This window comes from Lonchura striata, chromosome 7 (genome assembly GCF_050655825.1).
Source record: "Lonchura striata isolate lonStrDom1 chromosome 7, ASM5065582v1, whole genome shotgun sequence".
Taxonomy (NCBI): Eukaryota; Metazoa; Chordata; class Aves; order Passeriformes; family Estrildidae; genus Lonchura; species Lonchura striata.
Window position 1 is genome coordinate 27,203,695 of NC_140709.1, and position 22,983 is coordinate 27,226,677.

At 41.7% G+C, this 22,983-nt stretch overlaps 2 protein-coding genes across 4 annotated transcripts in view; both read right to left on the reverse strand.

Moving 5' to 3' along the window:
* Positions 1-1,017: 1,017 nt before the first annotated feature.
* BZW1 (basic leucine zipper and W2 domains 1) lies at positions 1,018-10,229 on the reverse strand. Its single transcript, XM_021555452.4, has 12 exons — positions 10,124-10,229; positions 9,666-9,739; positions 7,725-7,901; positions 5,952-6,046; positions 5,665-5,730; positions 5,272-5,407; positions 4,599-4,708; positions 4,312-4,482; positions 3,889-4,035; positions 3,428-3,566; positions 2,466-2,588; positions 1,018-2,257 (listed from the first exon to the last, which is right to left on the reverse strand). Exons 2-12 carry the CDS (start codon positions 9,727-9,729, stop codon positions 2,226-2,228), a joined length of 1,260 nt encoding a protein of 419 aa, XP_021411127.1. The 5' UTR covers positions 9,730-9,739; positions 10,124-10,229; the 3' UTR covers positions 1,018-2,225.
* AOX1 (aldehyde oxidase 1) overlaps positions 9,662-22,983 on the reverse strand; it is a 49,451-nt gene continuing 36,129 nt past the window's right edge. For 2 of the 3 annotated variants that reach the window (XR_014956596.1, XR_014956597.1), the window contains 3 exons: positions 22,601-22,768; positions 10,124-21,665; positions 9,662-9,739 (listed from right to left, as the gene is read on the reverse strand). Coding sequence is in view for 1 of the 3 variants with exons in the window: in XM_085584547.1 (XP_085440673.1) it covers positions 22,556-22,768 (213 nt within the window). In the remaining 2 variants the exon portion in view is untranslated. The other variant, XM_085584547.1, reaches the window with a different exon arrangement.

The following is a 22,983-nucleotide window of genomic DNA, read 5'->3' on the forward strand; positions in this document are numbered from 1 at the left end:
GCCTCTCTTTTCCTTAATCTGAAACTGATTATTGGTTGCAGGCTACAGTGAAAAACTTATTGGTAACTTCCTCTAACAATGAACAAAAATGTCTCTCTAGATTTCCCTTCAGAGCCATGGCAAAGAATTGGAGCCTTTGCCATATCACATGATAAAAAAAGCTGGGAATTGTATTTTTATGTACTGGACTGCTATAGTTTAATTTAAATATTTTCAGATTCGATTTAAGACCCAGTCATCTCTTTGACAACTGGCTGCTCTGGTGGAGTATTCCCAGTAACCAAGTTGCAAACACACATTGGTAAACTTATACTGAAGGGCCAAAACAGAATATTTGAGTAACAAATATAGTCTTTTTGTCTAAGGAAATGAAAATTTTTCTGTCAAGGACAGCAGGATTGGGATGAACAAAATCCTGGTGGCACCTACTTACACTGAAGGTAAGATGCGACAGGGATAATGCTTTTGAGGACAGAAGCTTTAAGCATAATTGTAAGATAAAGAACAAAACATTATTTTATTTTCATGAAGAAATTCATGATATGGCAGCATTCTGACCACAAGAACCTCTTTGACCTGGTTCAGAAGATGCTGGATTTTGTCCCAGACAAGCACTGCTCTTATCGTGCAGCACTTTTCATTCTTCTCTCCATTGAAAGGCAGAAAGAGGGCTTGGGCATCTGCAGCTAAGCAGGCTGAGTCACAGAGACCAAAGAAACTTAAACACCACTGACTTCTGATTTGGTTATATTTTAAGTGCCTTACTTTTTAGTATGACTTCTTGGATACTTACTCAAACATTGACATAAAACTTACTTCATATACAGATGAACCTGGTTTTCAAATTCAGGGGATGTTAGCACTTTTAACATGCAAAAGAGCACCCTAATAGCAAGAAAGTATTATTTTAATTTCATTTTATGCAACAGTCCTTGAATGAGGAAAAAGACTGTGCACTGCTTTGTACCTGGTAATATCACTGGTGCTTTCTTTTTGGATAAGGAGCAGAGACAGCCCTTCGTATTAAGTGTAAGGATGGCCTTTATTTGCTTTAAAAAAAAGTTACAAAGTAAGGAAGATCACTGTAGTATTGAACAGATTGCATTGTGATGACAATTTTTTTCATTTATTTTAGTATGTGTACTCTGGTTACCAGTATTTCAGTTAATGCTCACTGTTAGCCTCCACCTGTATAGACTTCACGTTTTTCCCCCAATCTTTTGAATTGACTGTCCTGAAAATTTCCATTAGGAATTAAAATTTCAGGGAGCAGGTAAGTTGTTTGGTTTAGAGTGTGAGCTGCCAGCATAAAAGAATCTCTAAACCTCGAAGTGGGAGGGGTGGTGTTCTGGCTGCCTTGGGCTGCAGCAGCTGTGCATCCACAGAGCAGCACAAAGAAGCCACTCCCCCACCCTAGCCTTGCCAGCAGCAGTGCCTGGCTCAGGAAAGCTGCTGGGCAGCTCTTTGTGGAACAGCACTACTTGGACTTCCATGAGGGAAAGGGAAAAGGAAGGCACTCTCAGAGCTGCAAGGGCACCTGACAGTCCCTCAGGAATATGGGCCACCAGCTGTGACAGCCAGCAGGCTCAGAGATGCCACTCTTCATGCCCCACCATGGTAACCAACTCCTGCCACCACAACAGCTTCTTTCCAGCAGTGGGGCTCCCACCTTCCCCAGGAGCTGGAATAGAGGATTGCTTTATGCTGGAAGTCTGGTAAAGGGATGACAAAGTACTTGGGGACATGGACAACCACCTATGATGGTGGCTATTTGGTGGTACAGACTGCAGTGCCACACAAGCAATGGCCTCTTCATTTGGGAGGCTTTTTTATAGTTTAATTTGCAAGCAGACTGCCCTAAGTCTCATTCAGCATATCACATCTACTTCAATACAGACAGAAATCCCAATAGATGAAATGGATTTCACCATGGAAGGCCTTATATTACATTATTACAGTAGAAAATACAGGAGGTAGAAGGTAACTGAAAGGACAAATGCAGGTTAAGAGTCAAATCTAACAGCTCCTGTAAGCTACTTGAACATGGTTTTAAAAACTAAATCCAGTATTTCATTAACTATAGAAAACAGTTAAAATAAATTGCCATGAGAGCCCTTATATCATGCTTGATACAGGGAGGTAGGATGTAAGAATCAGAAGGACACATGAGATATGACACTTATCTACAGCTCCTGTTTGCTTTACTGAGGCCAGAGTTTCACAGGTCAGTCACCCTCTTCAGCTTCAGACTCCGACTCTGCAACAGAGAGACCTCATCAGCAGCCTGGCCATGGTTCAGCCCCAGCCCCGAGCTCAGCTGCTGCCCTGCATCTTGCACAACAGCTGCTATTGGATCCACGCTAGTCTCAGAGGGGCAATTACCATCCCTCACTCCAAAACACGGTGTTATTTGCATTAGGGTTCCCAAAATAAACAAGCTCCACATGAGCTAAGCTGCTGGTTACCTTCTTCAGCATTCTTGAGCCATTCAACAAACTTCTTCATCTGCTCCAGAAAAACACTCTTTCCTTTTGCAAGATGGGCATCTTTATACCACTTGAGGATGGGTTCTTCACTCAGAACTTCAGCTGTAAAGGTAGGCAAGAGCAGTATTAACACAGTGAACTGCTGAGAACCTGACTGGCAGCCTTTGCTTCCTCCCCCAGGAACATTATGTACTCCTTCTCTGGGTACAGCTGGACAGACCTGCACCAGGAGTGCCAGTTTTCAGTTTTGAAATTCAGAGAACCAGGCATTTTGGATGGTTCCTCATGCTGGGAGTTTCCTCAGTACTGTATGCAGGAGCTACACTTTCACTCCCACTAACAGTCTGGAGTGTTTTAATTTGAGATGGCACACTCTAAGCAAAAGCTCAGTTAAAAGCTAAGAACAGATGCAAATTCTTTTAAAGTCAAAAGTAAACACTTCCTGTGGTGCAGGTGTTTAATTTTAAATTTTGTAAGTACAATACAGTCTTCATTTTAACAAGTTTCCATAGGTACACAGCATTATTTTTTCAGTACCACCTTTTATCAGACATTTTAAAAGAGCCTAGAACAGCCTGAACACATTGGCGGTCTCAATCTTCAGCTGCTCACTGTCAATGTTTAGAGAACTAAGAAGAATAAACTATCATGGAACTTAACAAAATGACTTAAAAATCTAAATTTAGATTTGTTCTGCAACTCTTAAGCAGACCTACTGTAGACAGACAGCATCTTTGTCTTGCACTTCCCCATGTGCAAAGGGCCAGCCACACTCAACTTTGCATTTTTACAAACAAGACATAGAAAAATCTTCAGCTTATGAAGTGCAATGTTGTAGCACTGATCTGCCCTGTTTCAGAAGCTTTAAAAAACCCAACCAACCAAAACCAACCCCTCCAAAAAGCCACAAACTCCTGAAACTACAACCCCACAGAAGTTACCTTTGTAGAAGAGCACCACTATTTTCTGGAAGGCCTTCATGAAGTGAATGTTGTCATAACAATACTCCTGAATCTTCAACAGAAGAGTCAGCTCTGACTGACCTTGGGTGGTGAAGGCAGCAAGTAGAGGGCTGTATTGCTGTAACAAGAACAACAAATTGGCACACACAGGGGGCACACACACATATTTACTACCTGACCAAAGCTGGTTTTGCAGTTTCCATCAGCCACTGCTTAGGAAATTTGCAACCACAACCCACCCTAGGGCAGCTCTGCAGCAGTCACTGCCTCTGCCTCAGGCCCTTGGCCTGTAAAACTCCTCACAATGGGGGGAATTCCCCACCTCATTCTGTCTCTGCACTAGCAGGGTTGGTAGCCTTAACATTTAAAAGGGAGCTGCAGACAGAAGGAAAACCAGGCTCTGCCTAAGGGGTGCAGAAGTCGTACTGAAGTTACGATACCTTCAAATGCTTAATGGCTTGCTCTGCTACCAGCTCCTCCTTTTTGTTCCATTCCACTGTGCTCATTACACTTGACCAGATTATGGTTACCACAGTCTGTTCTGAGATGTTGTTTTTCTTCATCTCCTCCTTCACATACAAGATGATCTGCAAGGAGAGTAACAGTAAGCAGAAAGGCCACATATGGCACCAAGCTAAATTAAAACTTCTCTTCAGAAGGGTTTAGAATGACTGAACCCAGAAGGGTTCAGAATGACAACCAACCTTCTTCAGCATACAGCAGGATTCAGGACATTAAGAAAAGAGCACAAAGCTAGTACCAACTCCCCTCCAGTCCTCATTTTAGTTCCCAGTGAGAGCTAAGTTCAGTATGAAGGAGAGACAGGCACAGAAGGCACCTCCACCTTGTCAACAAACACTTACATCCTTGAAGGGATCTCCCCGTGACATCTGCTCCTGCAATTCCTTCTGCAGCTCCTTCCGAGCTCCTATGGATTGCTGGTTCCGAACATACTCAGAAAGTTCCTTGAGTCCTGCTTCAGTGAAGTACTTGGAGAAGTGTTCAACACTTTGTTTGTTGGCTGGGAAGAGTTCCTGAAAACAAAGTTTACAACTCTTTTGTAAAATAAATGTGTGTTGAGTACTTTGCTGGCAAATGCTGTTCACGAAACTGGCTTATGGAATAGCAGAGTAGTTCCAGTGGTACTCACCATGAGCCTGTTGTCCATGTTTACTTTGCGAAGACTGACAGCCACTGCATTGATATCTTTCTCATTTATCCATGACTTGAACAGCTTGACTGCAAAAGCTGCTGAAACACCTGTGCAATCAGAATAGTTCTATTACTGGTGAAACTCAAAACAGGGAACCAGAAGGCCTGAGTACAGGGCACTTCGTTTGTCAGATTGTGCTCAGAGCAGCAGCTGTCCTTCCAAGTAACCCCAGCACAGTCTGCAGTACCTCTCCCTGCCCAAGGACACTGCAGCCTCCAGCACACTGGACTTTTCCTACAACTCAGTATAAAACAAAGTCTCCCCTGTACAAAATTCAACTCTTCTTGCTGCAATTTAGGAAGTAACCTAAAGACACGACACACATTTTGCATCCTGAAAGGTCCCTCCAAAATACAGTGGTGCCTTGCTGGGCAACGCTAGTGATGGCAGCCCCCAGTGTCATGCAGGGAAGTCCTACACACAAGCTTTCTCAAGAAACTCATTTTCTGAAGTCTTAAAAAAACCTTCCAGGTTCACAGGGGCATCACATTTACCTTTGCTAATCCTGTAGTCAATCTATCACCAGAGGAAGCTTGTGAGCTGCAAGGATGTATTATCATCACAGTTTCCACCTACTCCCTTCCTAAGGGAGGAGCTGGGCCACACTTACCTTCTTTAACCAAGTTCTCATTGTAGAGACTGTTGAGAATTGATGCATTGAGTGTCCCATTGGCAAGCAGAATACCCGTCAGCATGGCCAGTTTGTTCCGCTCAGATTCCGAGAACCCTTTCAAGAACAGCAGCAACTGCAGGACAAGTAAGAAGAGCTGCATAAAACTACCACTTCTCACTAAACTTTGGCTAGTGCCTCTGTGTTAAACACTTTTATTTCATCAAGCTAGCAGAAGCACTAGTCACTGGGAGTCATGCAAGCCAGCCATTCTTCTATGAGCAACTTTCAAGGGTTGTATTTTAATCATCCATTTTATGATGTAACCCTTCTACAGAGTGGTTAGCTAGCAGAATGTGAAGGTTTGTCTGCTGATATAAAAACATTCCTTACCTTTTTGACTTCATCTTCAAAGCCTTTCTCTAGGTACTTGTAACGCCTGATTAACTTGTTAAAAACCTAGAAAGACAGAGTACAGTAGCTTTTGCTGTGAACTATCACTTGATTAGAATTTAAAAAAAATAAGTTCAGTAAAATAGGTCTGAACTCTTTAGAACACTTACCACATCCAGTGTGCTTAAAGCCATGCATTATTTTTACGTTAACTTACAATTACACAAATGTTTAACTTTTGACCATTAAACAGCTTTAAGTTAAATTATCCTAATTTCAGAACTAACCTGAGCAAATGCTTGCATGGTTTCTAGGTCTTCCTGTGCTGCAAACACACAGACGTTTGTGCGTGTCATGTCATCTGCCAGGGTCCCGCCCGGGGCTGCAGGAGGATTTCAGCATTAGTAGTGCTACTCCTAGTGAGAGCAATGAGCAGTCTCCACAGCAGAACTCCAGCACCCATAACATGCAACATGTTGTCCTGTCATGAACTCAATGATCTGATAACCAGAGACATTTCCCTCTGCTCCACTGCTGCACCAGAACTTTAAAAGCAGCTTAGATTTGGAAACATTTAACTACTGCTTAGGAGATTGACAACACGTCTGGTGTTCATGTGAATAAGTCAACAAGGCCATATGAGCTCCCCTTCCCTTAAAGGAAGCCACTGAAGCTGCTTAATCTCAGCAAGTGTATTTTTGGTGTCTGCTGCAATAGTGCTGCTTTGTGCCTTTTATGTGGCAGAGTAAATCACAACAGTAGACCGAAACATGTAAAGACACACAGTTCAAAATTCAGTGCTGCAGAGATGAGCTTGAAGCTTTAATTAGGCTGCTTCACTAATGAAGGTGTTTTCAGGTCACCAGCTTCACTGCCAGAACACTTCATCATCAATTTCTATGCCATTCTACATACAGTGGAGATCTTTTGTTATGAATTAGCCAGAAACATGACTTTAAAAGCAGAGATGAGTATTTCTGGTAGTAATATTAAAAGCTGGTAAGGCAACAGGATGTCAGTTTTTATTCTAGCCTCCTCTGCCTGAAACTTAAAGCTAGTCTTCTTAGCTACCTGATACAGACAAGGAGTTGAGTAAAACACCCCATATCATCATTAACACAGCAGTGCCTTCTTCCCTTCCCCATCAGCCTCATTCCTAGAAGGAACACCTCCTAACTCAGTAGGATGAACTGGTTAAGACTCTTGAATGGAAACCCACATATTGTAACAATTACAGTATGTGCTTACCTGGTTGGTGAGCATCTTTGCTCTGTACACAGAGTGTGTACCTGAGTTTACAAGACTTTTCATCATCACATTTCACTTCCTCAGTCCCTGTGTTTTGTGCCAACTTGACCACCCTCTCATTTCTCACTCCCTGATGTGTGCTAGAGCTGTGACCTCATTATTGTCAACAACAAATCATTTGTAACAGCATGTCCAAGACTAAGCACTTCAGATTCCTCTGCAAACAAGTTTCCTTTCCAAAATAACAGGGGCAGGATGCACAAATCACAGGATCATGTCAGGATCTCTAAGGGCAACTATTGGTCTTGTTAACACAGACCACACACCTGAAACAAGCATTCATCCATCTCTCATCCTTAGAAGTGATCTTGACCAGAATCAAGATCTACTCCTGGTAAAAAGAAAAAAATGAAAAAAAAAAAAAAAAAAAAAAAACCAACCAACAAAAAAAAAACACCCAAACAAAAAACTAACAAAAGAAACAACCAACCAACAAAAACTAGCCAAACAAACAAAACCAACCACACCCACCACACCCAAAAGCCCAAAGTACTTTCTTCTACGCAGAGTTTGTACACTCTACACTTCAGGAAATGCAAACAGGCTCAAGTAAAACTGAGGCAGGTTAGAGAGAGTATTTCTAGAGTAAATGCTCAGGCACCAAGACGATCAGGTGTTTTACCACAGATTAACTTAAACCCTGTTCTACACACTCAATGGGGTCTTTAGCAGAGATTTTACAGTGAAAAGAAATGCAGCTTTTGCAGAGTGAAGTGAATGAAGCTGACAGCAGTCACATCACATGGACTTACCCAGCATTCCACCAGCCACCAGGATGTCAAAAAGTGTCTCTGCATAGCGGCGATAATCAAGTTTTGCACCAGAAGCATCAAGAAACTTTGCTACTGCCTCCAAGTCAGTGCCAGTTTCAGTTAAACCTTGAATAATACAGTCCTGGAACTGAGTAGGGTCAAACCTCTCTTTTTCATCTGTAAAGCAAAGTGTTGAAATAAGATTTCCGTGAAGAGTTCTTTGTGATTATCATTACTTGGCTCTAATAAAGCTTACCTGACATCTCAGTTTGATTCTTATACCCCTATTCTCATGTTAGATCACTCCCTCCAAAACCAGAGACTTAGCTCATGCTGGAAGGCAATTTTTAATACATGCCCCTATAACTCTGTACATTTGACTCCATTATTCATGTTTTATCTCAGCTTTTTGGGCCTCTCTCTGTTTCAGATGAAATCTTCTGACTGACAAACCGCATACCATTATCGCACCCGAGTCACCTGGAAATTCGCGTTTTGGCTATGAAGACCATCCCCTCATCTTAACCTGCAGCTAAGTGAGTTTGAGGCAAAACTTTTCCTCAAGTGCTTGGGGGAAATATAGACATTTGAGCTAACTTAATGGCATTAACTGCAGATCTATTTAGCATCCTTTGCTGTTGTTAAGCAGAACGCTCCTGATGTATCTTCGTACCTGATACATCAGCTGATCACTGCCTTGTTTTTACTACATGTTGGGCATAGTCAACATGCAACAAATCCACCCATGTAACTAACAGAAAGTCTTAAAGAGGTCTTCAATTTTTCCTAATCTCAATTTGTACTTAGATTATGGAAATCATGAGATGAAAAGCTTACAAGGGTAAGAGAATTCAACTGCAGATCTTGAGTGCTGTCTACAACATCTTAGCCAAATCTGTGAGCAGCCTAGTAGGGTATACTGGTGTCCAGTGTCAATGCAAGTATCAACACACTGGTAAAAGCTGGGTGCCAGTTTGGAAATACTGGATCAGTTATTTTCCAGGGCAGAACCACGGAGCTCATTGTTCTGGAAGAGTTGCTTCACAGCCAAACTATGGTTAAATGCTTAAAAAGAGACTAAACCCCTGGCTGCTAGTATTTCATCTGCTGGACAGACCACAGCAAACTCTAATGGTCAAGAGATTTTTGAGGTGTTTTGACATTCAAATAGGTTCTAAAAATCCAAGTGTGCTTCTGCATCTACAGAATGCCTAAAGCTGCCTGTTAGAGCTGGGACACTGCTGGTGTACAAGTAAAACTGTACTGAACAGAAACTCTAAGAGCATCCCCACTTCCTCTTCAGGCTGGAAAAAACCTTCACCAAAACACTAAGTTACTCATCACACCTCTTCAGTCACTAACTCTTCTTATGTAGAGTGTGAGAGATGGTCCAACAGACACAGATGGACAGATGTAAGAGTTACAGGCCTTTGCATATCCCATCCTTTGGCGTTTTTTTTGGATGTTGACTGGGGGATTAGGTGGGTGAGTGGATTTGTGGGATTTGTTGTGATTTCTGTCAATTTTAAAAAATTTAAAAGAGGACAATGTAACTTTTATGCAGTGGCTAAGACTAAAATTCTTACCACATTAGATGCTCCTCAGATGTATGTATTAACCTGCAAGAAGCCTGTGTTGGAGTTCCCCTCTAATTCAGTGGTATTAGATCCTTCTGCTTGCAGGCTAAACACACTCAGGATGGTTCTAGAATGGCCATCTTTTAGGCAAAAGTTATCATAGTAAATTTAGCGAAGATTCTGACTGCCAAATATTTTTTATTAGTGCAGAGAAAATTCCAGTCAGCCTCGAAACTCTGCACTTAGCGTGATCTCACATAAAAAATTTATGGCAAACACATGACGGCACTGGTTTGTTTACTGACAGAAACCGACGTTTTCCCGTACACACAGCGCTGGCAGCTGGCACGGTGCGGCAACTCACCTCTTTTTCTGGTTTTAAAACGCTGGCCCGATAGTGTCGGCTTCTGCGGCTTTTGATTATTCATAAAAGACACCCTACAAGGAAGGAGAGATAGCCGTGAGGGCGCTGCGGGCAGGGGCCACTCCTCCCTCCAGCTCCCGGCGCTGGGCGGCTGCGGGCGGCGCCGGCCCCCGCCCGGCTCCCGGCACGCACCGGGCTCCCCGGGCGGAGGCGGCCGCAGGGCGGAGCCGCGGCCCGCGCGGTGCCCGTGCCCGCGGCCGTGCCCGCGCCTCTCGCCCCCGCAGTACGGCCCGAGCTGGCCGTGCCTTGAGCTGCCCCGCTCCCGAGTACCCGTGCAGGGGAGGAGGAAGGGGTACACCACCTCCCTCCCCCGGCCTCCACCGCAGCGCGGCCCTTACGGCCCAGGCTGCCGCAGCCGGCCCCGGCCAGCCGCCCCCAACCCGCACCCGTCTCCTCACCGACTTTAAGGCAGAGAGAAAATGCCCGAGCGGCCCGGAGTGGAGACGGGCAGGAACGGCAGCGAGGAGCGGCAGCAGCGAGAGCTCTGCGAGCGGAAGCGACGCCAGAGGAAGAGGGGCGGGCCGCGCTGCGCTCCACCCCGCCCCGCCCGAGGATGGAGGGAAGGGGCGGGGAACGGGGCAGGCTCTCTCGGGGCCGCACGTGCTGCCGGCTCCCGGGGAGCTCTTCCCTCTAGGGGAGCTTCCCGACCGAGCCCTTCCCCGCGGCTACCGCGGCCGGGACCCAGCGCCTGGTACTCCCCGTGCTCCCTGCGGCGGAGCCAGCCCGGCACCGCAGGGACACCTCCCCTCTGGCCTGATCTGCGGCCCGCGGAGCGCGGCTGGCAGCACGGGGATCTGCGGTGCATCCAACTTCAGTACCATACCTGCTGTGCTACTTGACCCTAGATTTGCTTTGCAGTTGTGATAATTTCTTGTTTCACATCCTGGTGGTGACAGCACCGTACAAGCACTTAACGTACTCTGGTGTGTGCAGATAGGACTATCGGTTACAAGCTGTGCCGGTCTGATGCACAGCAAAGTCCCTGGGCTCGAGAAGCGCAGCCTTTCTCTACTGCCGTTTAAACAAAGGTTCGTTCACTCGCAATCGCCTCAACAGGTCTCATCCTACCTTCACGCTGTAGGGCAGTCTGTCTGTTAGCAGACCGCATCAACACACCCACTGTGTTAGTGGAGGCCCCTTAAGGACTACGTAAAAGAGCTGGACTGCCAAACACACAGCAGCACAGAGCTGGAGTCAGCATGGGGAATACTCTCCGTGCTGGTGCAGGACGGGAGATGCAACTGCAGCTCAGTTCTTTGCTCCCCAAAAGGCCAACCCATTAAACCAATTTAGAGAACACAAGCTTCCTTCTTGACTGTATGCAGCTGCAAATTTCCACCAGATTTAAGTGCAATGTTGCTGTGACTAAAGTTTTTGAATTTACCAATTATCAGGTGTATAAATGGAACAAATCACTGGGCTGCAATAGGGAAAACACGATCATTCTCGTTGTCAGTAGGAGCCAGATTTCATCTCATACCATTTTTGTTACTCTTTTGTTCTTGAAACAATACTGGTGATAGATCCCAGTGCCATGAAATAGCAGTACATTGCCTTACAAGTTTTAGTCAAGAAACATTTTTGCAGATTGCAGTAAACACCCGATGAAATCCCCAAAATACTAATTCCAAATATCCAAAATACTAATTCAAAATATAAAAATACTAACAATTATAATACTCATTATAATAATACTAATAATACTAATTCAAAATACTAATTTAAAAATACCACATTCAGAGGAAGGATTAATATTAGCAAATATTTGTCCATTAATTCTAAACTCAAGACGCTGATTACATTGGTGCTCATTCTAAAATGAGAGCATTTGTCTAAATCAATTAAAAAGCCAAAACAATTAATTAAAAAGCTAAGAAGAAAAATCAGAAATTATTAAAATCACATTTTAAGGAAAGGAAACACAAAGATATAATAGGTCAGCTCCCTAAAGTCTTTAATATGACAAAACTGCAAAGCTCATTACCAGTTGAGCTTTTCCCATTAGCTGTAGTTTCTCACACTTTACCAAGAGAAAGGAACAGGAAAATTTTACCAATGTAAAGGGATAAGATTTTTTTTTATCACTACAGATTTAGATTAAATGTGACTTATTTGAGGGTGTGTGCAGGTCACACTCTCTTCTATACAATGTTAATTTAAGCCTGCACTGTTATCAATGAAGTAAATGAAAATAAATTTGTGTTTATGTAAATGAGCACAGGATCTGAACTAATGCATTAACTGTTGAGCATCTCCAGAGCTGTTTCTTAGGCTAGTGTTTGGGTACAGAATGATGTTAAGTATATTCTCACTGTTAGTTTTATGGCTTTGAACTATCAACTATCAAAGCTTAATATTGATTTGTATACATATCTATACTGGCTCAGCTCAGCCATTTCCTTTTCTCACTCTCAACTACCTTTACACTTGTTTCTCATACTCCTCTCCTCATGGGGAAATGTTCCATCAAGATTCATACAGCTGCCACTAGATCACTTTAAAACCTCATATCCAAAACAATGTCTGTCAGAGTGCCAGTTGTTTGGCACAGCTGAGTTAAATTGTGAGCTGCCACACCTACAGTGAACTTGTGCTGTCATGGTTCCCCTCTCAGCCCGCCCCTCCACCTTTCCCTCTTGGTCACCTGCTGCACATCCGCTCTGCACAGCTGCTGATGATTGCTATGGGCAACCTCCCCTCTGTTAGGAAAACAGCTGGTACTGGGTTCCTGTCCTGCTGCTTAACCCTTCCTCCCTCCAGTACTGCTCCCCCACCTTGTGCCCTCACCTCACCTGGGATGAATGCATCACCTTTGTCCTGCCTTCACCATTTTGCTGGAAAGAAGGGGCAAAACTGTGGGTAAGGCAGAGGAGAAGTGAGTGATGACAAGGCAGTGAATAGCAGTGATTATATCTCACATCTGGGAGAGGCAAGAGTTGACAGTGGTTCAAAGAGATCTGATGATGTGGAGCATTCTAGAACCATCCTGAGTGTGTTTAGCCTGCAAGCAGAAGGATCTAATACCACTGAATTAGAGGGGAACTCCAACACAGGCTTCTTGCAGGTTAATATATACATCTGAGGAGCATCTAATGTGGTAAGAATTTTAGTCTTAGCCACTGGATAAAAGCCACTGAGGTGGGCTGCCAGGAAGCAGAGTCAAACTGGTGTGTTACTGGGGTGGTAATATATCACTGCCTAGAAATATGTGGCAGTATATACTTTTAGAATTTCTGTTTTACTGAAATAGTGATACATTTCCCATCATTAATTCTGTCTCATTCTGATCCTTGGGATTTTCATATGCTGAGAGAACAGAAAAAAATCAAAGATAACAGTTGTTACTCTCAAACTGGATGTAGAAGTGACAAAATGGTACCACTTGTGATAGGCTCTTTGTTGCAGGTATTTTCAAAATTGCATGCAAATTGTTTCATGTTCTTGAGGTAACTCCAGAACTGTTCCAGTGTAGCATGAACAGGATAAGAGAACTGGTGCTTATATCTTGTTCTACCAAAATGGTGTCATATATATATATGTGTGTGTGAGCATGACAGTTCTAATTCTTTCTGGCAGGAATGCTTGCAGTCAGTAAGTGGCTGAAGGAATCATCTGGTTGTCTGATCCTTAGGAAATCAGTACTAATCTATAATCTAAATCCATGGCTTACAGGTTCCAGGTTTGTCTTTAGGAAACCAAAATAAAATATAAAAAATCATTTTGCTAAGGAAAAAAAACTTACTGTATTTTACAAATGCATGTTCCTTATCAGCTACACAAATGTCATTGCACACACATATCTCAATTTTCTCAAGTTATAAAAGGTTGGGAAATCAACCGACTTATCTGTAGTGAACAGTGGCATTCTTGTAATTGAACAGGTAATTAAGCTCATATCTCCAAAGCACAGGTGAGGTCTCAGCCTAAAAGGCTCAGACTATAGGAACAGACATACAAGGTTCCAATATGCAATGCAGTTTAATAAGACTGCATTGAATGGTGGGGGCCATGATGTTTGCAAAGAAAGCCTACAGTTCTTAGTGCATTCCTGGAGATAGTACATCATCTCCTGGTAACTGGGTAACAAATTCATCTTTATTTAAATTCTAAGTTGTTAACAAGTTTTTTTTCATTACACTTAGCCCATTAAGGTTCTTGACTTTGGTTATGACTTCTATGAATATAAGTTTTATCACTGACAAACACTGCTGGATATCCTGCACAAAAGGAAGCAGAAGTGGATGGATGCAAAATTCCCAGCCCCAGCCTCAGGCAGGTTGAGGTAGGGGTCTTTAGCTGGCTGCTTTTGGAAGAGAGGGGCCTGCAGGTCTGCCTGATGTAATTTGTGTCCCTTTTCAAAGAGAAATTTTCAGCCTAGAACACAACAGATTTGTTCAAACTCAGGCCCATGGAGTTTTTTAAATGGGAAGCTTTAATTAATGGACCTTGACCTAGTTTCATCAGATGTTTCCTATTTTCCAGTCTCCCAAAGTGTTTTTTTAGTTTGTTTTCAGACTGGATATGCATTGATGAGAGAATGGCTGGTAAAATCTTGTTCTTTATTTCATATTTGCTCCTGTGCTTTACTACTTTATTTTTTTTATTCCTTTTTTTTTTTTCCTATTTAACTTATGAACAGAAATTTGGGCCCAGTGACAAGGTATTGAGCAACTCCAGATGTATCTCCTTTTACAGTGCCAAAGGATGAGTGCAGTGGAAAACCTGTGAGGTGGCTATTGTCAGGAAACAATGTCATCATTGCCATCTTGCCCTGCTTTCTGCAGAAGCACTTGTGTAATCATTGTTGGCTGGGACTGATATGGGGAGGGAAGTTGGTTCCTGCCTCATTCTACAGAAATCAGCACTCTCCAGCAGGCTACTGCTCTGTCCTGCCAACTCTTGGAGTGAGGGAAGTGCAGGACATGGGAAGAGCAGATTGAAAGCATTACTCTGGGAAGACACAGAGAACTCAAGGAGGAGGGTGCATTTTCTTGCCATCCTCATATTAAAGAAAGCAGAGGCAAAGCACAAAATAACTTCAGCGACTCTGGAAGAAATTGGAATAAAAGGGCATAGTCCACTAGTTGTGGGTTACGTGTTCCATCTGTGTGAGAGAAGATACGGCATGTGAAAACCAGCAAGAGTTGGCACTGTATTGCACTTCCAGAGAGGCTAATAGTCCGGTAATGGATATCAAGAAGAATATGAAATACATATGCTACTGACATACATCACAGTCCCATTCCTTGTCTTCTGGTTAATACAAAACTTAACCAAAAATGAAATTTTCCTCCTTTTTCTTCCCAAACCAGTTCTAACATATTCTAATCATAACCAGAGTTGAACAGTATCTTTGTGAGCAATATCTTCAGCAAAATTAAAAATATAAGAAATCTCTCTCAGAAGCAGTCATCAGCCAAACTCTACCACTCATGCAAGAATCCACAGAAAAGCCAACTCCTCAGGTCTTCTTTATCCAAACCACACTGAACCATAAACCCTGTTCTGGAGGGTTTTAGGGTGCTCAATTCTTACACCTGCTACCACCACTTACCAAATTGATTTCAGTGCTGTCACTGTTTACCTATTTATTTTTAATGTGAGGATTTAGAAGTCAAAAGTAAGAGTTTGCTACAAGATGGATCTTGAATTACCTTGCAGAGTTGGTTTTATGTCTGAGAAGTGGCTCATATTCAATTCTGAGTTACATATTTATCATCTGCAGATGGGATAGGGCAGTTAGGATGTTGGCAGTATTCCAAAAGGAAAAAAAAAAAAACGGGTGGTTCGGCTTTTTCTGGATATTGCATGGGATCTAGGATGATAGCTTTTGTTTTGATTCATACAATTCATCAGGGTACTCTAAGGACTGGGGAAGGTTGGTGCTGGGTAAGGATTTCAGAAGAGGAGAATTTTGGTTTCCTGCTGTGTCTTGATAGTCAATAAAATTATATTGATTTGCCTCAGAAGAAACTATTAACCAGTAACTGGGAAAAATACCTGCTCACGTCACTCACTTTTTATTTTCCAAAGGTAGGGTGCTGTCTACCAGTGATTAACACATCTATATTCCTTTTCAGGACAAAATGGAGTGGACACCTGCTCCTAAAAGGAGCATTAGAAAAATCCCCATTTGTTACAGCCTCTTGCTGCAGATTGCAAATGACATTATGTGTATGTGGCCAAACTCCTAGTGGTGCCAATAAATCAGCCCATTCTACGTTTTAGTTTCTTATTAACCTACCATGTCTGAGGTTAGGCTGATTGAGCAAGTTCTTCTTGTGGTTTTTTTGGGGGTTTGTTTTTTGGTGGTTTTTTTTTTTGGTTTTTGGTTTTTTTTGGCAACAGTAACAAAGTAGAGAAAATGAGCTCTTAAGTAGTTTTCTCTTTAGCTTCTCAACAGGGAGCTGTAAATTCCCTGAAGAATGGACAGGACAGGGAAAGACAAGGCAGTCAAAGTACAGGAGAGCTGTGGCACAAAGGGCTGATGTCAGCATATCTATGTATTAGGATAAAAACCATTTTCACTGAATATCTGGAGTGAAATTCATGCCACCATGCCTCAGAGAGGCCTGAATTGTTGGGATTTATACAAATCACACCAGAGGGAAACTGCCTCCATGGCTTTGTTCTGGCTTTCAAACAGTAAGTGAATACCATCGCCAAGAGGCCAGAGAATTTTCAAGGCTCTATCAAAGATTTACTGCCAAAGAGATATAAAGATGATGTCATCAGGATAACCCTCCAAGGAGGGTTCAGGACTGAAGTTCCTTTTTCATTTAGTCGTGTCATCTTTAATTAATTTTAGTTAAATCACTCCTTGGATTTAGTTAAATTAACTTACTTGTTGGCTGCCACAGCTGCAATTACAACAAAGAGTGATGGTTTGGTACCTTCCTCCCAAATGCTCCACCAACACGTTTCATATGGCACACATTTTTTTTTTGGACTGGAGGTTCAAAGCTGAAGCCACCAATTCCTCCAACAGTGAACATTCAGAATTCTACCTATCAAGATACATATTAAAATTGCCTATTTTCTGTGACTAATTATGTATTAAAAGCTTTCAGGTTTAAGACTCCAGGGCAGAAAAATAGAGTTGCTATAGGAACAAATGAACAAAAAATTTCAAACAACTAAAAATGCCAATAAAAGCCACAATCTAGTCTTTAAAAGAATAGTGGAAAAGTAAAAACAGCTCTGTACACTAGTCTGATTATCTGACTGCAGATATGATAATCCCTATAAAGAACTGCATGTTGCATCTGCAGCTGGAGATAAAGCATGCACTAAAACAGCAAGCCAAATGGAAGCAAGGGATTGTTTACAGCACACAGTCAGTGTCATTAAAATACCAACATTGCATTTTGGAAATACCTCCTCTGACAGTGCTTCCAAAGATGTAAATAGAGGATTAACTTGTCAGCCTGACAAAAAGAAAAGCTTAAAGCCAACTGGTCCAAAATGAAAGGACCTCTTATGGGACAGTTTGCAGAGGCAGAGGCAAACAATTTCTTTTTTGAAAAAGTGAGGTATTCGTAATAATGCTGACATGTAGATTATTCACATTGAAATGTCTTATTATGTGTAACTAAAACTAGCATCTTCTATTTAGCGGAGGACAGATATTTCAGTTTCACAAAAACATCAAGTTTTCAAGGTCTGTAGGAACTCAGTTATGCTTGAAATAACAAATGTCAGTAAGGCCTACCATTAGTTCAGGAGAAAATATAAATTCCTGTACTGGATCTATGTGTGGGAATTGTTCAGGATTGCAAAGACTGGAAAGGATCTGCAAAGAAACTAAAAGGGGGTGGGGGGAAGAATGCACACAGCCAGGTTAAGTTGCAAGTCTGTCAACAGATGAGATTCTTTCCTAGGGTGACAAGGAATTTTGACACTTTACAGGTTGAGTTGCACTCAACAATTCAGGATGTCCAAATTGAATTTTTAATCTTTAATTCTGTTAAATCTATTCACAGATTACAACAGGAGGATATCAGACTAATCACTCTTAAACCTTTGCTTGAAATACATCAAGCCTTAAAGATCTTCCAGTATTTCATGAAACTGGTCATAACAAATGTGTTGCAGCCACACTGGGTGCAAAGTCTACTGTGGAAAAATGCAGTACTGGATTGTATAGCTATGTTCTCTTCATCAACTTATTTTTCTGTTCATGACTTACCTTTCTGCCAGTCACAAAAAATATTTGCTTATCTGAATGTTGAAAGCAAGCCATGCTATTGCATCAAAATACAGCTTTATGCATCAAGACAAGTGAATTAAATACTGTATGCTCCTAAATATTTACCAAGTTTGCTTTGTCCTGCAGATTTAATTTGATGCTCAGTCTGAAAATAAGCAGGTGGGGATGAGCCAGCGCAACATTTGCCATTTCTCAGTAATTAATGCACATTCAGATGCTGATGCACCACCTCCTACTCCCCACCCTAACTCTTCTCTGGTGACTTGAAATAATCTGCAAAGAAATTGAACTCCTCTGATTCTAGCCCTGTAGCATAAGAGAAAATAGTGAGGGGGAAGTTCTGGGTTTGACCCACAACTTCCAAGTCTGTTTATTCTCTTTATTTCCAGGTCTGTATATTATCCAGTAACTGATGAATTTAGAATACACAGCATGCCTGAAGCTAAAACCAAGGACATTCAACATTACCCTCTTCTCTACAGTGCCAAAAGCAAAGGTGTGGAGCCACAGTTCTTGTTTTGGCATGACCTGAACTATATTTTTTTTTCCTGCAGAATGGCCAAATTTTAACAAAATCAACTTTATTACTATACACAGATTTAAAATTTCCTTCTGGTTATCTCTATGCCATGCCAGTTCTATGCCCTTTCTGCTGTGGGTACCATATTCAACACATGCTGTGTTCTTAAAGAGGGAAATACCAAATCCTGATTTGGGATTCTAATTCTCATCCATTTCTATGTATGCATGTCCAGGAAAAAAAATAATCTTTAAATGCCTTGCTACAGCTGGCCTTTTTTTTTAAGGGGAATTATGGATATATCTTTTAAGTCTTCATTGTATGTACCTGTCTTTTGTTTAATTTACTCTTTTTACATTTTACAGCAAAGCTGTCTGTATTTCATGTAGAGTGAGTGAAGGCCTGCAGAACAAATTAGCCAGTCCCTGATCTTCTACCACTTCTACTGGAAGGCAATAAGAGGATTCTCAGCAGAGATAAGCTGCTGGTTTTGTGGCCATCCCCTAACACACCCTTGAGAGCTACCACAACACAAGCCCTGGAGTGATGTCAGTCACTAGGTCCCTGTAGGAAAAAGCCCCAAGTGCAGCAGTAGTAACCACTGCAGTATTCCTCATGCATTGTAGGTACAACAATGCAGGCTCAAAGGCCTAAGAACAGAAAGACCTGACCAAACCCTTGATTTTGGCAGTCCAATATCTAATTTACAGGCTAACCCTCCAAACCAGAACCTAGTATTTATGTTAGGTATTTAGGCTTTCACCACATGGAATGGACTTGCTGAGGGTAGACTGCTACAGGAACATTGCTCTCATGAAGAAAATCAGTACAAAATTCTTCTGAACCATCTCCACTTTGGGTGTAACTGTGCAGCTACAGTGCACATTCATGTGTCAATAGCCATCCAATAAGTCAGTGCCTTTGAAGCCTAGCATTTCTGCTTATCTACCTCCCTGTAGATAAGAATACTTCTTTCATAATATTCCATGTAGCTATATTATCATATGTCAAGATGGTCAATTGCTTAAATTTCTAACTTCCAGGAAGATTTTCAAACACTTAAAAGCCAGCAGACAGCTTAATATGCTTCAGACCCAGAAAACTCAATAACCCATATTTGCTACATTTGCAGAATTTACCGAGGCAACTACATGAAAGAGCCACTTATAAAGTGGCAGGGAGGAATCTTTGTTAATAATGACTGAGAAGGAGACAAGATTTGCAGTGCTGAAAAAGAAGTGCAGGTCTAGAATGTGATGAATTCTTGGAGTGTGAACACTTCAGTACTGCAAGTGGGAAGATGTCACTGCCTGCAAGGTTTGGGCAAGATTTTTACAAGATTTGACTTGCCTGGAATGAACAAGCACCTGTGCTGGTGCATAGATACATAGGACAAGAGACAAGATATCTCCCCCCCAGGTCAGTAGATCTGTGAGTTCCCTGTTTCAGCATGTCCCAGAATTCACACATATTTCAGGCTGTTATCAACATGTGGGGTTTCAAGCTGTCCTTGCCTTAAGTCCTGTAAGGACTTAAACCCTTATGTAAGGACTGGTGCCTGTCTCAAAACACTGTCCCCTTAAGACAATGGAACCTGAGATAAGTACAGTTGGCACAGCAGGAAGGAGCTGATTCCAGACCTAACAGAGGTTAAGGTTTGGTTAGCATCCAGAAAAAAAATTCCCCCTGTGACAAAATATGGGAAAGGAAACAAGTGCTTATACACATGCTATCTCAAATGATTGGAATGGCATGGATACCATGCCCCATGGATACCCAGGACCTGGACTGTAGAAAGGTAGTACTTCCACAAGAGTGGCTCTGGGACTATTGACTTTAGCACATGTCCTCATTTGCATCTTAGGTGGGGCAGAGGCATCTCTGTAACACCAACAGTGAAACTAGGATGTTTCAAATCAGAAAAACTAATTGTAGCAGCAGCATTCACATTTAATTTATTGACTTCTAACAATATATAAAAGCCAAATTAATAAAAAGAAAGTGAAGAAAATTAAGTAAACCCAAAAAGGCTTCAGCTGCCTAAATCACTTTCAGAATCACTTCCAATGATTACAATTACTAGTGCCTGCCTGGTCTCAAGCTGCTGTATATCTTCCGGTCCTGTGCTCTCCTGTGCCATGTCTCTACTGTCTTATGACATATAAAATGGTCTAGACACCTCTGTTTAGCAACTGCATTTCACCAACTCATCATGGTTACAGAGAGAAAAATTGAAACAATACAGATTTCATATCTTAATAGTCAATGCAAAAGCTGTTAAAGTGACTGGCCTGATTTCTGCCACAGATACAGTGTCAGCTTAACAAATGAAGGGAAGACAAGCTAAATTGTGGAACACAGAGGCAGTGAAATAATAAGAGCCTGCAGGCTGACATGCCATCCATTCTCCCATTCAAAATACACTGAACGCTGTCAATTTTCCCATTCTGTTCAGAGGCTTTTGGCTTGCTGCATGAGATAAAGAAGGCTTCTGATGGAAATTGCAACTGTCAACTTTTGTGATAAAATTCTATATATCTAGACCAGCCATGGAAACTTGCCTGGCATAGCAAAAGAGAATCATAACTCTTGTTTCTTGCATGGTTTTAACACAAAGATACCTGTGCCAAAAGATTCTAAACCAGCTTTACTAAAAGTCAGAGCATCACTTCTGGTCAAAAAGGCTCTGAATCCAACAGACAAAGTTCTGATTCTTTGACAAGGTTCTCTGCACTCACAGTTCACTGCAAGACTCAAATCTAAATTAGAAAATTAGCTGAAGCTATTACAAAATCACTTATTATATGAAGTTGTTTAGTGTAATATGTGGTAGTAAGTTATCTAGCATACCTTTACACTTCATTCTAACTTTCTTCTTCTGCAGCATTTGAGCTGTGCTGATCAGCAGATATTTCTTGTTGAAAACATATGGTTAACATACAGAGGATTTATTTCTGACAATTAAATTGTAGTCATTTAAGCAAAATATTCTAATAAGTACACTGGAGAAAGAATGAAGATAAGAATGTAAGATATAAAGTGCATATTTTTGGTAGCTGATTCTATTAAGAAAAAGAGAAAATACATTTATCTGTGTGTTGATTAGTATGTCTTGGGGCATTAAATCAGTTTTCCATTCCAGTCTTGTGCACTATGGTTTGTCATTCACACAGATGTGGCCCAAGGAGGAAGAAGCTTCATTGTTTTCCATCTAAGAGATAAGCAAGAAATGACAACAGTGACTTTATCTGACTGACAACCTCCCAACATTGTCCTTATCAGGTGCCTCCAAATCAGTGATAACTGGGATTAGGACTAAAGAGGGATGGAGAAGCATGGTCCCTTGCTCTGGTGGACCTCACCTCCTGCAATGAGAGTAAACCCACAAACTTACTGATTCAGGGGCCAATGGTGCCTCCCCACAATCACAGAAATACCATGGGAGTAATCTGTGAATGAGAGCTCAAGAGTTTCCATAGCAGAGCCTCAGGACACAGCATGGATTTATATGCTGGCAAGGACCTTGCCTCACTAAGTAAAAGCTTAACCAGAAAAAGAACTGTAATAGCAGTGGGAACATGATTACAGTGAACAGTTGCAGAAAACAGAGCATAAAGGATCAGCATTATACAAAGTGTATTACCTTGTTTGTTTTTCTTCTGTCTCTTTGTGTAGCTCTGAGTTAATTATTTTTCTCCCAAAGAGTACTGGGCATAGCAAGGAGAACTAGAATGACAGTGCCAGCATGCAGTCAGTGGGGCAAAGCACCTGGAAGGAGTCTGAAGACGCTTAGAGGCTGATCCATTGCATGTTAGTAAGATGCTCTATTTAATCCTCTATGGGATTTGACATGCAGAAGAAAGGAAGAGGTTTCAGGGAAAGAGAGAGCTGTAAAAATTATACAAATTTCAAAGAAAAAAAAATATACAAAACCCAGGGAAATTCCAATACAATGTCTGAATAGCATTTGTTGAAATAACTTGTGTAAATGAGATCTGTTACCAGACATTTCAATTACAAGGAGCTGTATTTAAAGCATGACTGACTGGAGACATTGTTAGGCACTTCAGTATTTAGGGGTGCCAAATTCAGTAAACACTGCTACCCAGGCACTGTTAAACAGAGCCTTCCCCCACCTTCTCTTACCATCTCAGTAAAGGCATCAGCGCAGTTTGCCCGTATTTGCTCAGCAGTCAGGGGGCTGTTCAGTGCAAAGGTCTTTTTCAGTCCTCTTTCATTCCTCACACTTGTTACTGCATCCCTCAAAGCGAAGAACACAGAGCATCCCAAGAAAAATCCTGCCTCACCTATCCCCTGAAAAAAATTTTAAAAAGCCAGTCTCTCATAAATAAACACATACAGTCCTATTTATTATTGCAGTGTACACATAAGCAAGCTGCACACTCTGACATTATGATTTCTCCATAATTAATATTAATTTCTTCAATTAATATTTTTATTCTAACTTTTCAGTTTATCACCACATTTATAAGTATGGTTTTAAATTAATCTTGCAGCTTTTGTGTATG

Excerpts from the sequence above, each read along its gene's own strand:
- BZW1 (XM_021555452.4), bottom strand. The coding sequence starts at position 9,729 with ATGAATAATCAAAAGCCGCAGAAGCCGACACTATCGGGCCAGCGTTTT. Across the intron at positions 5,731-5,951 it reads CCATGCAAGCATTTGCTCAG|GTTTTTAACAAGTTAATCAG; the intron begins GTTAGTTCTGAA and ends CTGTCTTTCTAG. Across the intron at positions 4,483-4,598 it reads ACATGGACAACAGGCTCATG|GAACTCTTCCCAGCCAACAA; the intron begins GTGAGTACCACT and ends CTTTGTTTTCAG.